The sequence below is a fragment of the Epinephelus lanceolatus genome, chromosome 2 (assembly GCF_041903045.1).
Source record: "Epinephelus lanceolatus isolate andai-2023 chromosome 2, ASM4190304v1, whole genome shotgun sequence".
In the NCBI taxonomy this organism is placed as follows: Eukaryota; Metazoa; Chordata; class Actinopteri; order Perciformes; family Serranidae; genus Epinephelus; species Epinephelus lanceolatus.
The window spans coordinates 48,140,174-48,159,228 of NC_135735.1; the positions used below are offsets into that span (position 1 = coordinate 48,140,174).

At 39.5% G+C, this 19,055-nt stretch overlaps 1 protein-coding gene across 6 annotated transcripts in view; it reads right to left on the minus strand.

The window, feature by feature from the left end:
• Positions 1-11,521, minus strand: part of LOC117254898 (uncharacterized) — a 61,097-nt gene extending 49,576 nt beyond the window's left edge. For 5 of the 6 annotated variants that reach the window (XM_078162180.1, XM_078162187.1, XM_078162181.1 and 2 more), the window contains exons 1-8: positions 11,211-11,348; positions 7,871-7,929; positions 6,080-6,241; positions 3,501-3,638; positions 3,027-3,143; positions 968-1,123; positions 533-712; positions 230-352 (exon numbers count right to left, since the gene is read on the minus strand). In XM_078162180.1, coding sequence (XP_078018306.1) covers positions 230-352; positions 533-712; positions 968-1,123; positions 3,027-3,143; positions 3,501-3,638; positions 6,080-6,241; positions 7,871-7,915 — 921 coding nt within the window. In that variant the 5' untranslated portion in view covers positions 7,916-7,929; positions 11,211-11,348. Of the gene's footprint in view, positions 1-229; positions 353-532; positions 713-967; positions 1,124-3,026; positions 3,144-3,500; positions 3,639-6,079; positions 6,242-7,870; positions 7,930-11,210; positions 11,349-11,464 lie in introns of those variants that run through there. The other variant, XM_078162177.1, reaches the window with a different exon arrangement.
• Between the last annotated feature and the right edge of the window lie 7,534 nt (positions 11,522-19,055).

Sequence of the window (19,055 nt, forward strand, 5' to 3'; positions counted from 1 at the left end):
GTTTACATTACACAACCAACAATGAAAACTTTCTATGATCCATGTGTTGCAAAGTAAATGTTGCTACATCAGTAACTTGACTGTGGTAAGGCACTCTTGAGTATCCTTTGAGTAGCACATAAGTAATTGTACAATAACAATATTACAAAGAGAAAACAGGAGAACTTCTGTTAGTTAACAGAATAAGTGTTTCCTCACTAATTCATTTAGAAATGAGTGTTGTCACTACCTGCTCTAAGTCTGCGCTGGCATCAGACTTTGCTGCTAGCTTGAAGAGCTCCTGTTCATGCATCTGGTTGATCTCCATCAGTTGGTTATCTTTCTGAATAATAATGTCTTTGAATGTCTGGATCTAAAAAAAAAAACACAGTGTGCATCATCAGATATACCAACACTTCTCATAAAAATTACGGACAACAACAGTATCAAATTGTACCATAGACACGTCACTGCTTGCATGAATTTTGAAGCAAAATTCCTGTGCAACCAAACAAATTAGCTAGAGTAACAACTGATTGCTTTGGAAACTTACATTCTGTTTGTACATGCTCTCCTTTTGAGTGTACTGCTCCTTCTCTGTGGCCAACAGCTCTTTGAGGCTGTCCGTCTGCTCCTGCAGCAAACTGTTGCGCTCATCTGCTTCTCCCACCTTCTTGTTTAGGCTCTGCACCAGCAGCTGCAGATCCTGCATTGCTCCACTGTCCTCTGCTTCCTGAGGAGGTATGGCACAGTATAACACTGATGAGTAGACTTAGCACTGATGAGTAGACTGACAATATACTATAGAGTGCAGGACATGCAACTAACATGCATTATTGCATTTTGGGTGGAACTTAAATGAATAAATGCCTGGGAACACTCTATCCTCAGTTATTTCTTCTGTCCTAATCTCAAGATGTGAAAATGTTTACAGTGAAAAAGTTCTGAAAAGATGATGTTCACACCACATTCTTGTGAGGTGTATGACCTTTTGTTGTGGTGCAGATGTGACGGGCTGATCTCCTGCTTGTGCTGTTTGCAGGTGAACAATATATGCCTCTTTTTCTGCCAGTTTCCTGTCCCTCTCTGTCAGCATGGCATCCATTTCTTCACCCCGCTGCCGCTGTGACTCGACCTCCATCCTCTAGAAGAAAGAAGTAATCAGCTTTTCATTAGAAAACTACAATTACCACCTCGTGGTTGTATGCTATCTTTGGCATGGACACATGTAAACAGACTCTAATGCCTGTTTGTTCACTGTAAATGTATACCTGGGAAAATCAGAGTTGTCTACCTCAGTCAATTAAACCTTACAAACCCCGCCACAACAGAAAAGGGCAGATTAAACAGTAAAATGAAAAAATGAAAATTGCTGTTTCTATGAAGTGCAAGATATCAATAAATAGTTCCACAGTGAGTTTAATTAAAGGCATAGACGTTTTTTGAGCCCTGAATTAAAAGCACTGAGAGCTGGAGCAGATCTCAAGTTTTCTGGGAATTTGTTTCAGATATGTGGTGCATAAAAACTGAATGCTGCTTCTCAAATATTAAGTTTGGGGACGGTAAGCAGACCTGCACCAAGCCATCCAAGAAGTGTGTATCGTTCATTGCAGAGCAGCAGATCAGAAATGTATTTTGGCCCCAAACACACACACTATTGTTAGCCTGTCCAATGTAATAAGTCATTAGCAACTGGACTTAACGAACAAGTCAGGAAAATAAAGAGTCTTTGCTAATGGTTCCTTTGGGCTTAACTTGTTTAAAGCTAGGGCTGCACTCTATCTTGAAAACATGCAATATGCGATAATGTTGAATACTGCGATAGTATGACTCGTGATAAATAAACACATATTGAAGTACACAGTTTGAATGTCTTTTTGCTTTAAGTTTGTGCTGCCAACACAGACCCCAGCAAAGAAATAGCCTATGTACACTGAACAGAAAATCAATAAAATGCTGTGATGCTGATAATTTTCAATGTTGTGAGTCCTGGGGAGTGGGGACCAACAGCTGGTCATTTGAGTGGGTCCCCAATCTTTGTTTTTTGACATACTGTAGAGTTAAACTGGTGTTTAATGTTATTTGGTTATAATTATAGTTATATTGATGTATGTTGAAAATGTATCTGAAAGTGAATTAAAATCCCAAATCTGAAAACTTTATTTGCAAAGCCACAGACAGTATATGTATTATTATAATAAATAGTCTATGTACAAAATATTATACAAATGTCCCATTTTGAGCTGAGTTTGGAGAGCAACAAAATCATCTACCCAGTATAAGGTCAATCAGATGATACATAAATGTGATACATAAATGTGATTTGTGGTAATTTGTGGTAATCCCGAGTTTTTATGGATCATCCATAAAAATGTAAACATGTTACTGTATAAATTTAATATTCAACATTCTTAGAAATATGCTTATTTTCTTCTATTCTAAGAAAAGTTGGTCTTGGGGTGAAAATATTTTTTCAACAAGGCGCATCCCCTGGACAGTAAGTTCATCGGAACATCATTGACATGAGTCAATATAGTATTGATCAATAGGGCAATTGCATTATCACAATGTAGAATTATCATGGGACGTGACTATGGACAGCAAAGCACCATCGTCACTGACTTAAGTGATGATGTAAGATAACATGAATGTCTGTTGTAGTTACCTACATATTTGTGAATGCGAGTGTATTTTATGAAAATATAAGGTTATTGTCTACTGGTGGTCTGTGCTGCCCCTCTATCTTTACCAGGAAACAGCAGTGCACTGAGCTTCAGAGGCGGTAATGAAAACAGGTGGGTGGGCAGACAGACAGGTGTCAGATCTGCGCAGAGCATGAGAACACAATCACTGATACATCAGGGATAGTATGATAATAACACTGGAAACAGTTTGACTCTCCCTAACAAAATATTTATAATTAATCTTCTAAATATAACAATGCAAACCCTCTGTGTGATACCACTCACGCAAAATAACATTGTTTACACAGGAGTTTACGAGGAGAGCCAATCTATCTCATTTTGCTGTACATAAAATTACTCTGCCTTGTTTTCCAGTTCCTCTTGTCTTTGTGCAAGCTGCTGCTCTAGTTCCTCAACCTTCTTCTTTAGTAAGACAATCTTGCCTCGACTGGCTTGATCCCCTCCTCCTTCTGATGGCCCCTACAGGGAAACAAGAAGACATAGAATAAATAACATAAAATCAGGAACACATTGGACTACATTTGCCAGAAGACCAGTAACATGACTCAAACTGGATGCTCATATTGCTCTTATTTATTTGCTTACATATTAGCAGTAACAACTTCATAAGTCGATGATGCATGTGCTTTACAATGAATCTGCACTGTATCCTTTGTGCCCCCTAGTGGTGAAATTGCTTATTGTGTAAATATGAATTGGGATTAAAATTCAGTCAGATACATATCAGACATAGCGTTGAGGTTTATGGAATTTATGCATTCATTGTAGGTATTCACATAAACTGATACAAGCATGGATGTGTGTGCATGCCTCTACCTTTTTGCTGTGTGTTGGCGTGCCCTGACCTCCCTGTTGTTTCTTCAGCTCCTCCAGCTGTGCGGTGAGGGAGGTCACCTTGGCTTTGTTCTGCAGACGCAGCTTTGACAATTTGGACTCACATGTCTCTTTCTCCACCTGGGTCAAGGACAATATGCTCTTTATCTCAAGCTTGACATATGATAAGTTACATGCTTTATGCAGAAGCAATTCTTACAAGAACATTTGAAAAGATGCTGCCAAACATGTTGACCTGGACAGTGTGAGATGAATGGTAGTGTGATGATGGCCTGTGATGGAATGAATGTCTTTGTTTACACTCTCCTGTAAGGTTGCTTCTACGCCAGGCATTTACTGTATCGTGGCTGAACTCTAATCTCACATTCTTGTCTTTAGTATTGTGTAGTAGACTTTGACTTGGGAGTTTAATAGTTAACTAGATCCTGTTTTTTACAGAGTGAACTCACTCAGTGACTAACAGGAGCAGAGAAACTCATGTGACCAACAGTGCCTGGCTCTGTCATATACAAATCCCTCTCAGATGGCACCAGAGCATTCAATATTGCATTAAGTACAAGGAAAATCACATTAAATATCCATCCAAGCCAAAACACGTGGAATTATCATATCGGTATTTTAAACACAAAGTGACTGAAATTATCAGGCTACAAAACAAAACTGAGAAACAGTAACTTCATAATAACCCCCATGAAACACTGTGCTTGGCTTCGGTGTAGCTGCAGTTCAGGTTTCAACTGCAAAATAAGGGCACTCCAAAATCCATCCAACTATTATTATATTATAGGTTTTCTAAAGATGAATTTTAAATTTGGTCCTAATAATGATTTCATTGAACCAACAGATATTTATTATGTGTTATAACTGAGGATGCATAATATACATTGGGCTGAAAAATTATCAGCCTATAAAGGGACATTTATTTTTACTATTATGTATTTTTCCAATAATGACATTATAACTAATAAATAGCGCCAATAATACAAATCCAGATTGCTTTTGTTGACTTAATAAGGGCAGCATCTACACACCTCGACACAGTATGTGGTGGTTCACCTTTAAAGTTGGAGCTGCCAAAAAAACAGAAGAAAAAGAGCAACAAGTCCAGCATGGTGACTAGAGAGTCAAACATGTCAACGTTGCAGTGTAGACGTCATTCACTGTTTTAGAGGAAGACAACACAATTGTCCCAAAGGTCTGATCCCCGACCGCCAGACTCCCAACCTGATCAGCAAACTTCCCGCTGCCGTTAAACAGGTAAGATACAGCACTGATGGACTGTCTCTGGAACGCTAGCCCAAGTTAACACATAAGCAGCGGCTCACATTCAATGCTGAACATAGAACACCTAATAGAACCACCCTTAAAGAACATTCTAAGGCTAGGGGAAGAGTTCAAACGGCCCCACCAAACTCACACCAAGAAGGCTCCATTCTGTCAATAAACCCATTAGTGACCATTGGGTTAGCTGTGTGATGCTACAGTTAACCCTTAATTTGTATTGTTTCCTAGCAACCCAGTCTGGAGCATGTCAACCCTGCCTGACTGTGCTCACTCAGCCTCTGCCCTCTGCTTATACAGTGACAATCTCTATTTCTCTCTCGGTCACTGCGTGTGTGTGAGACAGAGCCACTTTATTGTTTGAGGTGAGTGTTAATGTGTGAGGTGAATCATTAGGGCATCGCCATTCTACTTGGTAGATGTCAGTTAGTCTATTGTGCAACGATGAGATGGTGTCTGGACATGTTTATAGAAGTGTAGCTTGACAATACAGACATTTCTCACACCAGATGTGAGGCAGACCTGCCCATGGGCATCAGTGCTGGACCGTTCATATGAGTCAGCTGTCACTCTGTTTATCTCTGTTAATAGAGTCTTCGGTCTGCAGACTGATAAACCAGGGATTCACACAGTGACACTGGGCTTCATAATACCTCTCTTTCTCTCCACAAACAGTTGTATAGGCTACTACACATGTAGCATACACCCCAGTAACAAAGGGGAAACACTGTAGCCTAGTTTGACATAAAGTTTTAACCTTTAAACCTTTTGTGCTCATTTAGTATGTTTTTTTATTTTGGTTTTACAGTTGGCTATGAATTTAAGACTGAGAATGACTTTAAAGTCATTTTACTTTCACATCCCTGTATTTATTATATCTATCTGTGGTGTAGGGTTCTATGGGGGCAGGGGCGTTGAGGACCATTTGTCAATACTCCCTCTTTCTCTCCCTCTTTTTCACAGCCTAATGTTGGCCAGTATGGAAGAGTCAGAACTGTTCATTGTTTTTGTTGTGTTAACAATAGTGCTATCCGTTAAATTTGGTTAGGTCAGAGCCATGGAATCTTAAATCATCTATTTTTTCTCACTGCAGTTTGTAAAATTATTTTAAAAATACAAAAAGGTGAATTATCAGTTACAGTATCGGTGTCAGTAATGAGAGGGAGGTAATTATCAGTTATCGGAGTTCTCCAACAGTGCTCCTCATATTTGTGTTACTTTTCAGTAACCCAGTTTATTTGAGGCGAGCTTCTTGAAGGTAGGAGAGAAACTTTCCTCACCTTCAGTTGGTCATCTTTGGCACGAAGTGTTGCATCCTTCTCCCGAATCATCTCCTTCAGCTGAGTGACAAGCAGCTCAGTTTGGGTGAGTCGGTCTGCCATTTCTTCTGCAGCAGCCTCTCCACCACCAGCAGCAGCAGCAACATGGGGAGAGCCTGGGCCCTGGGGACAGATGAAAGAGATGGTGGGCTGGTGACCCAAAAGAAGCACTGCATTTGGTTTTGAATGCTGCACCAAATGCACATGCTGGCTAGACAACAACTGAACACACCCTGTGCTGGAATAAGTATACTTGTACTTGTCTGCGACAACATTTTAGAGAGCCACCTGGAGTATGCCAGCTTTAGAGTGTGTGTATTTAACTGTGTGTGAGATTAAGGAGCACTAGGACCTAGCATCAGGAGACAACAGAACCTAAATAAAACAGAGATTGTAACGCTTGTGATTGCTGAAAGAGGACCAATAATGGAGCAAAAGGGATGCAGTGATTTCAGTTTTTATTTTTGGATACATAAATACTATTCTGCAACTGTTATCTTTTTTCTTTTTCAATTTCAAATCTGTATACCTCACTGTGCCAAACAGATTGGGCTTATTCCATGATGTGCAAAGTAGCATGAGATTGTAAATACACACCAATAGCTGATGGTCATACACCTATATTGTGTATAGACTTTTTAAAAAAGACAGTGACGGAAAGGGTCTATTTAATGTGGATCAGACATGTGTGGCCAATACATGATCCATCTCAAAAGTCAGTAAATGTCACAATACCAATCCAGTGTCTGTCAGGAGGAACAAGAGGGCTTATTAGTGAAAAGGAATACAAACAAACATGACTGAGGTAAAGGCTAATGGATGTCTCAAAAGATGAGTCATGTTGCTCTTTTAACACTTCAGATTAGTAGCTATATGGATGAGTGTGAGTTGAGTGGATTTAATGTTTTTGAGCATTTTTATCAATCACTGATTCCCAGCAAGACTTAATATATGAAGATAACCATACAGGCAGTGCAGTAAATAGGATGGGGATGCAGGGGGATTTAAACTGGAGCAGTGATACCCCCTCACAGGAAGTGTGAGCTCCGGTTGTCTGAGCTAAAGCCCTGAGCTCAGCAGTCTACCTAATTCCAGTCTATCTGAACATGAAACAGACTGCAAAGCTTTCGCTGGGTTTTATTTGAGCCCATTAAACATCTAGTAATAAAGATAATATAAAATGATTCATGAAAACGGCTTTTAGTGCTTGCTTACTTTACTCTCTCATTAGACATTTCTGCCACCAACTAGCTACAATGACTTGTTGCCAGTCTAGTCAATGTGTATCATGTGACACTAATGATGTTTTAATGGTCATGCAGTGCAGCACTTGTTTTAAATTAGTAATACGAAGAAATTACTTCGCCTAATGTTAGACATGTTTTGGGATTTCTATGAACTTATTTGAACATGAGCCAAAACAATGTATATTCCAAACTTTTCCAAGGCATTCTGTTTATTCCAAACCATTTGCAGGACTGGAAAACAGCTTTTCTGATTTTCCTGGAATATCATGGCCGTGGGAACCCTGAGACATGAACCTGTGTTTCTCTTTAGTGACCTCCGTTTCAGCACAATCCATTTTCAAGTCTGGAATTATTGCATCCATCTTTTTTTTTTTAAATGGTTCAATGGAAACAAGTCATGAGACATGTTACCCAAACACAAAATATGTGATCATTCTTAATGTAGACACAGATTACAATGTGACCATTCATTCAAGTAATGAAAAATAAGTACATGTGTACTTACTCCAGGGCCAGGCTCTCCCTCTTCACCGGAAAGCCATTTCAGCATGGTTTAGTTTAGACCTAAAAGAAAAACAGACAGACAGAAAGACAGACACATTCACACACAGAGTAAATAAATCATTCAGAATCCAGAAAAGTGTCCATCTTACTGCTGGTCATTGCGTCTGTTCTGGGTTCCGTGGTTTATTAGCATTTAGAAAATGATTGTTTTCAATCAAACAAACCAGTATTTCAACTTTATTCGAACCTTGACTTTATCTTTGTCTTCACTTTATGCCCCTCCATGGTGATGGCATGGCTAGTCAGAAATTTAAACCAATAAAGTCTCACGGACCCTTGACCCTTCACTAAGTCGCACCCCTCGAATGCAGACTGACCAATCATAGCGTAGAATCAGCCAGTTACACGGCTGTGCTCCGTAGACTCTCATTCAATCTTCTCAGATTTTCTCAATTTTCAGGCTGGATGTTTTTTTTAGCTTAACATTGTGCCTGGGGCACATGTAATAATGATACTTATTACCTGGAGAGGTTGAAAGGAGATATATGTTTCTTCGCCATTCCAAAACCAAAATCAAACCCTGAAAAGTGCAGGGTTAGCTAGCTAGCTAGCTATTACAAAGCAAAAGCAGCATGTGTATACATTCAGCTAACTAGCTAGCTAACTAACTGAACGTATACACATGCTGCTTTTGCTTCTTAATGATAATACTGAATCAAGGACTAGGGATAGACCGATATGGATTTTTTAGGGCCGATGCCGATACCGATTTTTTTCCATCACCCTTAGCCGATGACCGATTATGGACTGCCGATTTTCTTGAGCTGATATTTGGGGCCGATACTGCTTTTGCTCCCTCAATTTACATTAAAAAAATGTCACAATGATAACAAATATTACAGGTCTCAAGTTTAAAATAAGAAACATTTATTGAACAGTAAAAAATATTAAAACAAGATGGAAAGTTGAGGTAGAACAGGTAGAATATTATTTTTATTATTATACATTCAAATAAAAAAGAGGTCAGTGCTCTTAAATCTTCCAGTAATGTCTTTATAAGCTAAATAAATATTTAAGCTGAAGCATAAATAAAACAACAACTACTGTACACAGTAGGATTCAACAGCTTTGTTCAACTTAACCACATACTTTCAAATGAAAAAAAGTGCCAGGGAAAAATAAATCTGCGAACCCACGCGCGTATGGGCTGATGCCGATACAAGTAAAAAACTCAAATATCGGCCCGATATATCGGCCGGCCGATGTATCGGTCTATCCTTATCAAGGACTACCCTGCTCTACAGGAACTAGTGAAGGGAAGCGGTGAAACATTGTCAATATTCAACCAGCTGTGTGTCATCACAGTGTGTGCAGATGAGCGGTGTTTGGTTTCTCCTGGATCTGCACACACCACAGTGACACACAAATGGTTGAATACTGGCAAAGTTTTCCTTTATATTCATTGTCTTCTGTCTCAACTGTCAGTGATGTGATGGTTCACTTTATCACGGTGAACTGTAGCCTATAGTCGGGCTTTAGCTTTTAAGTATCTATATCTTTTTAACCTGTTTTTGCTGCTGAGGGAGTTTGACATCCTGGATTTATCATTCAAATACATATTGTTGATCTTCTGTCTGCTTCTCTCTGAAACTGCTTATTTGTTTTTCAAAAGAATTGATCATTTTTCTTGAGGGAATGCAGTTCATTACTGTGTGGGCTCCATGCTCGCTCTGACAGCTTGTTGGACCATCACAAAGGGGCAGGGCTTAAGGAAGAGTCAACTCTACCCCTCCTATCAAGTAATAATGCCTCTATTCTGCCTATTCCATGGATTTACATATTTGACTGGAGAGACAGGGAGGGACCCTGTCTCTTGACTCCGACATCCTGACTCAAGTTACAATAAAGTAAATTTACAGAGCAAGATAGCCTCAAAAGCTATTTCACTTTTTACATTATCTCATTATCTTGAAGACTTAAGGCAAACCAGACCAAACTCGTGATCATGTGTAATTGTATGGTTAACACAACATTACGTAGGTGGTGGCTGAACCTCCAAAGAGCAGGACTGATACTGTGTTTTAATTAATGAGCAGGCCCTCCGGAGTTGCAGCCAATACAAGACTATACTCTCTCGCTATTCCTTTCTTAAAATATTTACAAGCATCCTAGAATAGCAGATGACAGATTACGAAGCACAGGCTTTCAGGTCAGTTCACAGGGCAACCTGAGTAGCAAGCCATAGGTAGGCCACTTCAGTCAAGTGATCACTGGGATGTTGGCTTAACAAAGAATCAAGCATTTCTCATCTTACAACTGGTTGCAGACTCCATTTCAGTAGCAGAAAGGCGCAACCTTGTTTAAAACTAGACTGACAGATGTGGCTTCTTGTGCCTGCTGTAGCTAGTGCCACAACAACAAGGAGACTAAACTGGCCACGACTTGAGGCCTGGTATGAGGTTGAGTACACTGACAGGGGTGCATGATCAGCCGAATTCATTCAGCTTGCTGAACAGTCCAACCCACGTGACACAGGGAAAATCAGGTCAAACTGGTTCTCTCAAGCGTAACATAGACGGTTACAGTGTCCTCGATGCCACTGTGACTAGCTGGTATCTTTCTTGAATTTCATTATCAAGCTTTATGTAATTCATTTACACAAACACAAAATTAACGAAAAGTCACTTATTTGTAAGGCGCAATAGGCAAAAAGCGCAGGTGCACAATCTGATGAAGAACCGCTCCCTGATTGTGATTGTGTTAAGACTCTGAGGAATACATTTAAATGGACAGATTAACGTGTAAGAAAGAGCACAGTGAAAGATATAGACACTGCAGACAGACGCTAAGGCTATGGAAACAGACAATCTACTCCGTCTCTCCGGGAGTCCATCATTTCGCCGAATATAATCGTAGTTTTCAAGAAACCTAAAGCGCAGAAAGCACAACAAGAGTATTACTGACTGAGAGAGAGGAAATTCCCATTGTAAACATAGCCTAATATTGCTAAAAGTCACGCGTCACTAAAAGTTATGCGTGAGAAACCGAGGGTTTAACATTTGCTTAGCTTGCACCTCCAAACGCTGTATCAGTGACTGAACCGTAACTTACTACTGTTTATTTAAACCACAAAGGCGTCACTTGTACCACAAGAAGGCCTTGCGGGTTGGGATGGGCGTCGTAAGGTCGGCCAGGTATTTGAACAAATACCAATTACAGCCATCCAGCTAGCTAACTTTATCTTGCTAAATGCTAACGCAGCTAGCATTGAACTGCATCTTGACTCGCCACTTGATTAAATAGCATGGTCTAGCAACTCACACCCGATTAACATTACTTACCGGATTCACAACTTCATGTAGAATCAAACTGCGGCCTCACAACGTCGACAAAATCCCGTTAAATTACATTTTATTCCATCTGATGACGAAACTGCAAATGGGACAGAGATCTGCATTGGTCACGTTTGTCAACAGTCAACTGGGAAGAATCAACGCATGCGCATTTCTTTCATGGTGACAAATGCCTGAGGAAACCCAGCTATACATTTGTATACCATTACACGGGCGATAACAACAATAAAAAATGTGCATACCGCTCATGGATATAGCTGAACCTGTTAGAGATATGCAGAGGTGACGTTCTTTACCAGCTAATCATATGTCCTTTCTGAGGCCTGTGTTTTCAATCAAAGAGGAAACAAATACCAAGATAAAGTTCACTTACCATTTCCGTTTTCGTTTAAACATTAAAACAGCCTTGTACGAATCACTTTGCGGTAACGTTACTTAAAAACTGAGGGGGAAAAAGATGGTTTAAATTAACTTAAAACTCAGGCAAAATCAGGAAAGGCTCTCCGTTAAAAGTATGTCTTTTAATAATGTTATATTTTAGTTTTTAAATTTAGCCCATGGCATCAATTCCCAGTTGTCCCATCAATGCCCAACAACTGCATTTGAGTCGAGCCCCTGCTCGTCCCTCTACAACTTCCCTTGTGGCAGCCGCACACAAATCGAGCACCAGAAGAGCAGCATCACTTCTCTCTCATCTGCCCTCACGGACAACCAGGTAACGAGTTTTGCCCTAAGCCTCAGCATTGTTTGTCACTGTTGTGAAATTTTTAAAACATTTCACTACAGACAGTCTAACTTCCACATTAACTTTTGTTCTGCTGCAGGATATGACTTTATCTCTAACTTTGACTACTTTTGGATGAATTCAAGCCTGTACAGAGCTGATGGTGTGCATCCAAACAGAAAGGGAACAAGGCAGTTGACCACTAATTTCATCCAACTTATAGCATGTTTATCCTGAAGTGCACCACGGCAAGACTCAGTTCAGACAATTACACTAAATTCTATCAATGTAAGTCCTGCCACAGTGCGCTCTGGCTCTAACTCTAACTCTCAAATACAGTCGCTGAATTCCTCTAACTCTCATCAGCCTGAATCTGTCATAGCCGACAACTCCACTCACTCCACAAACTGCTTAAAGATAGCCCTCCTCAATATTAGATCCCTTTCTAGTAAAACTTTTATTGTAAATGACATTATCGAATCTCAACAACTTGACTGTATTCTCCTCACTGAGACCTGGCTCGATGATACTGGTAGTAAGGAGCTGATTGAAGCATCACCATCCAATTTTTCATTCTCACACTGTATCAGGCCTAATAAAAAAGGTGGTGGTGTTGCTGCTATTTTTTCAGATATCCTCTCATGTAAAACTACCTCACTTGGTTCCTACTCTACATTTGAATATCTGGCTCTTATAACCAGATCTGCATGTCGCTGCCTTGTTCTCACGCTGTACCGCCCTCCTAAACTCAAAAATGGCTTCCTCTCTGAGTTTGGTGAGTTTCTATCAAAAATTACTGTTGAATTTGACTCAATCCTCCTTTGTGGTGACTTTAATATACATGTTGATAATCCCAACGATCCTTTTGCAAAGCAGTTCACTGATTTGCTATCAACTTTTGAGCTCACGCAACACATTTCTGGACCTACACACAATCAAGGTCACACTCTTGACTTAGTTATTTCCAGAGGTCTTGATGTGACTACAGGATGTGCATGGGATGTTGGGATCTCTGATCACTTTTGTATTTTTTTCAATGTTGCTCTGACCAAATTTGTGCCGGGTTTAAAATCAAAATTGGTTAAAAAACGGGCCATCTGTGCTGAAACACCTAACATATTTATTTCTAGATATGACTCTGCTAAGTGCTGCAGGTCCCAGTCCTCTTTAAATTCAAATTTGTCTTCTCTGTCATTGTGTGACAATTTAGTTGATAATTTTAATACCTCAGTCTTACAAATCATGGACAATATTGCACCTGTGAGAATTAAATCAATTACTGCTAAAATGAAAACACCCTGGAGGAATGTGGAAAGAGTCAAAGTATTAAAAAAATCCTGCCACAAATCTGAACGCAAGTGGCGTAAGACCAAACTACAAGTAGATTTTTTAAGGTATAAGGATCATCTCAGTAAATATAACAATGAAATAAAAAAATCTAGACAGCATTATTTTTCTCAAATAATTGCTGAAAATTCAAATAATTCCCAAGTGCTGTTTAGTACTATTGATAGGCTGATTAATCCACCTAGACAAATTCCTACTGATCTTCACTCTACTGAGAAATGTAATGAGTTTGCCACATATTTTACATCCAAAATTTCTAATATTAGAGATAAAATTGTGGCTTCCTCTGCTGGTGTGTATGATCATGTCTCTTTGACTCAGCGTAACATTGCTAATACTCTCTCCAACTTCGCCCTGATTTAATCCTGTGAGCTGCATGATGTAGTGCGGCTGCTCAGTTCTTCAACATGTGCTCTTGACATGATGCCAACTAAAATGTTCAAAAATGTTTTTAGTTGTATGGTGGAGGATGTTCTTGACATTGTTAATGTCTTCCTACTTTCTGGAACTTTCCTCTCATGTCTCAAGCACGCTGTTGTGAAACCACTGTTAAAAAAAATAATCTTGATCCACTGGTTTTTGACAACTACAGACCAATATCAAATCTTTCATTTCTTGGGAAAATACTTGAAAAGGTTGTTTACCAACAGTTATATCTGCATCTGTCAAATAACAATCTGTTTGACACTTATCAGTCTGGTTTCAGAGTAAACCACAATACTGAAACTGCTCTGATTAGAGTAGTGAATGACCTCAAAATTAACACAGACAATCATAAAGTCTCTGTTCTGGTACTTCTTGATCTAAGCGCAGCGTTCGATACTGTGGATCATGAAATTCTTATTCAACGTCTTGAACACTGTGTAGGCCTTAAAGGTACAGCTCTATACTGGCTTTCTTCCTACCTCACTGGAAGATCTTTCTCTGTGTCCATCGGTAATTTTGATTCAGATAAGATAAGCATTCCATATGGTGTTCCTCAGGGATCGATTTTAGGTCCTCTCTTATTTAATATATACATGCTTCCTTTTGGGTCCATTATTCAGCAATATGAAGTCTCATATCAGTCATACGCTGATGATACACAGCTATACATATCGGTTTCTGCCAATGAACATGACCCTCTGAACAATCTCAACCAGTGCATCTCAGATATCAGTTCCTGGATGAGCAAAAATTTCTTACAGCTTAATTGGGACAAGACAGAGATTCTTGTTGTTGGTCCTAAGGCCCTGTGAAAAAATGAAACATGAAACATGAAATTCAATCCCTGCTTACTCCCTTATCTGTTCAACCATGTGATCATGTCAAAAAACTTAGGTGTGGTTCTTGATGCCAACCTCAACTTCCACAAGCACATCTCTAATATATCTAAGACAGCATTTTATCACCTGAGAAATATTGCTAAAGTTAGATGTTTTTTATCCCAATCTGATTCTGAGAAGCTGGTGCATGCTTTTATTTCTAGTAGACTAGACTACTGCAATGCCCTCTTTGCTGGACTGCCAAAACAAACATTAAACAAACTCCAGCTTATTCAGAATGCAGCTGCTAGGGTACTAACAAAAATCAAAAGGTCTGACCATATTACCCCGATTTTATCATCACTACACTGGCTCCCAGTAGAACAAAGAATTGATTTTAAAGTTCTTCTTATTGTTTATAAATGTTTTAATCGGTTAGCTCCCTCCTACATTTCTGACATGCTCACTGAGTACGTACCAGAGAGATCCCTTCGATCATCAAACAAAGGTCTCCTCACAATACCCAGAATCAACTCCAATTCAGGTTTTGGTGCCTTCAGTCATTATGGTCCCACTCTCTGGAATTCGCTGCCAATTGAACTACGGTTTGCTACTTCAGTGTCTTCTTTTAAAAGCAAACTTAAATCATATCTATTCTCACAAGCCTTTAGTTAGGTTTACTGAATTAGTATTATTATTGTTATTATCTCCTGTTTTTAACCGTGATAAGAAAGATATCCTCTTATCTTGTATAACCAACACCTTTGATTACATCTTGTGTGTTTTTATAAATGTTAGTCACTCTTATCATAATGTTTATGTTTTGTCATGTACAATGTACCTTTGTTTCTGTTTTTAAGCACATTGAGTCTGCGCTTGTCGCATGAAATGTGCTATATAAATAAACTTGACTTGACTTGCCTTAACCTGCCAATAAGCTAGCCAGGTATAAAATCCCACTACCTCCAACTCTGTCAGATTTGGGTGAGCAGAGACAAATGCCTAATTTCTTTCCCACTTCCACACATATTTTTCAGCTAAAACTCAATTTGAAATAAAGTTTATGTCTCCCATGTTGTGTCTCTGATAATTTATTTAAACAAAAATGACATGCAGTTTGGGGCTGTGCTGCCTTAAGAGTGCAGAAAAGGAGAGGAGGAGTGCTGAGCTGCATGCCTCTGTTCTTTGGGATTCTTTTAGAATATTCAGAGCTTATTTAAAAGGTAATTATAAGAATTAGCGCCTGACTATTTAAAGGAAGAAAAGAAGAGGGCAAAAGAAGGTAGTGGAGAATAAGGAGAGGAGAGGAGAGGAGGAGGTCTCTATCGTCTAAAGCAGTGTTAGTAAACGAATTAATATCAGATAATCATATTGATTTACTCAGTCTCACTGAAACCTGGCTGTGTCAAGATGAATATGTCAGTCTCAATGAATCCACTCCTCCCAGTTATAATAATACCCACATTCCTCGAGGCAGCGGCCGAGGAGGGGGAGTTGCAGCCATTTTTAACTCTAGTCTGTTAATCAGCCCTAAACCTAAACTAGATTATAATTCATTTGAAAGCCTCGTTCTTAGTCTTTTACATCCGACCTGGAAAACCTTGCAGCCACTTTTATTTGTTATAGTGTACCGTGCTCCTGGCCCGTATTCTGAATTTGTATCTGAATTCTCAGAGTTTTTATCCAGTTTAGTTCTTAAATCAGATAAAGTTATTATTGTAGGCGATTTTAACATTCATGTCGACGTTGATAATGACTCCCTGGCTACCGCGTTTATCTCATTATTAGACTCCATTGGCTTCAGTCAGGGTGTACATGAACCCACTCATTGTTTTAACCATACCCTCGATCTAGTTCTGACGTATGGAATTGAAATTGATAACCTAAAAGTCTTTCCACAGAATCCCTCGCTATCGGATCATTATCTGATTACTTTTGATTTCTTTTTACTCGATTACACGCCACTCAGCAACAGTTACTATACTAGATGTTTATCAGATAGTGCTGTCGCAAAATTCAAGGAAAAGATTACTCCGTCGTTAAATTCAATACCAAGTTCCTCAGTAACAGAGATTTCCTGTACTGACTTTGATCATTTTGTCGATAGCGCCGTAGGCACGCTGCGAACAGCACTTGACTCTGTAGCTCCTCTTAAAAAGAAGTTAAAAAAGCAAAGAAAGTTCGCTCCTTGGTATAACTCTCAAACCCGTAAGTTAAAACAAATATCGCGAAAATTTGAAAGGAATTGGCGATTGACCAAACTGGAAGAATCTCGTTTAATCTGGACAGACAGTCTCAAAACTTATAAGAGGGGCCTCCGCAATGCCAGAGCAAACTATTACTCAGCATTAATAGAAGAAAACAAGAACAACCCCAGGTTTCTTTTCAGCACTGTAGCCAGGCTGACTGAGAGTCACAGCTCTATTGAGCCTTGTATTCCTTTAGCCCTTAGCAGTAATGATTTTATGAGCTTTTTTAATGACAAAATTCTAACTATTAGAGGCAAAATTCATGACCTCCTGCCCTCAGATAGTACCTATCTAACCTCAAACACAGCTGTAAGACCTAATATATATTTAGATTGCTTCTCCCCGATTTCTCTTCAAGAATTGACAACAGTGATTTCTTCATCTAAATCATCAACGTGTCTCTTAGACCCCATCCCAACTAGGCTACTTAAGGAGGTCTTTCCTTTAGTTAACACTCATATATTAGATATGATCAATATATCCTTATTAACAGGCTATGTACCACAGTCTTTTAAGGTAGCTGTAATTAAACCTCTACTAAAAAAGCCCACCCTGGATCCAGAGGTGTTAGCCAACTATAGACCAATATCTAATCTTCCCTTTATGTCAAAGATCCTTGAGAAAGTAGTCGCAGACCAGCTGTGTGATTTTCTCCATGATAATAATTTATTTGAGGAATTTCAGTCAGGATTTAGAGTGCATCATAGCACTGAGACAGCACTAGTTAAAATTACAAATGACCTTCTGATTGCTTCAGACAAAGGACTTGTCTCTGTACTTGTTTTATTAGATCTTAGTGCGGCGTTTGACACAATTGACCATCAAATTCTACTGCAGAGACTGGATCACTTAATTGGCCTAAAAGGTTCTGCACTAAGCTGGTTTAAATCTTATTTATCTGATCGTTTTCAATTTGTTGACGTTCATAATGAATCATCCTTACGTACCAAAGTTTGTTTTGGAGTTCCGCAAGGTTCTGTGCTCGGACCAATCCTATTTACTCTATACATGCTTCCTTTAGGTAACATCATTAGAAATCACTCTATAAATTTCCATTGTTATGCGGATGATACTCAGTTGTATTTATCGATGAAGCCAGAAGAAAGTAATCAATTAACTAAACTCCATAACTGCCTTAAAGACATAAAAACTTGGATGAGCACCAATTTCCTGATGTTAAATTCAGACAAAACTGAAGTTATTGTTCTTGGCCCCAAACAACTCAGAGACTCTTTATCTGATGACATAGTTTCTCTAGATGGCATTGCTCTGGCCTCTAGCACTACCGTAAGAAACCTTGGAGTAATATTTGATCAAGATTTGTCTTTTAATTCTCATTTAAAACAAACCTCACGGACTGCATTTTTTCATCTGCGTAATATTGCGAAAATTAGGCCTATCCTGACCCGAAAAGATGCAGAAAAATTGGTCCACACTTTTGTTACCTCTAGGCTGGATTACTGTAACTCTCTATTATCAGGTAGCTCTAGTAAGTCCTTAAAAACTCTCCAGCTAATTCAGAATGCAGCAGCACGTGTACTAACAGGAACTAAGAAACAAGATCATATTTCTCCTGTTTTAGCTTCTCTGCACTGGCTCCCTGTAAAATCCAGAATTGAATTTAAAATCCTACTGTTAACTTATAAAGCTCTAAATGGTCAAGCTCCATCATATCTTAGTGAGCTCATAGTGCCATATTATCCCACCAGAACACTGCGCTCTGAGAACGCAGGGTTACTCGTGGTCCCTAAAGTCTCCAAAAGTAGATCAGGAGCTAGAGCCTTCAGCTATCAGGCTCCTCTCCTGTGGAATCATCTTCCTGTTACGGTCCGGGAGGCGGACACCGTCTCCACATTTAAGACTAGACTTAAGACTTTCCTCTTTGATAAAGCTTATAGTTAGGGCTGGCTCAGGCTTGCCCTGTACCAGCCCCTAGTTAGGCTGACTTAGGCCTAGTCTGCCGGAGGACCCCCCTATAATACACCGGGCACCTTCTCTGCTTCTCTCTCTCTCTCTCTCGTATTCTATTACTGCATCTTGCTAACTCGGCCATTCTGGATGTCACTAACTCGGCTTCTTCTCCGGAGCCTTTGTGCTCCACTGTCTCTCAGATTAACTCATATCGCAGCGGTGCCTGGACAGCGTGACGTGTGTGGTTGTGCTGCTGCCGTGGTCCTGCCAGATGCCTCCTGCTGCTACTGCCATCATTAGTCATTAGTCATACTTCTACTGTTATTATACACATATGACTATTGTCACACATGTATAC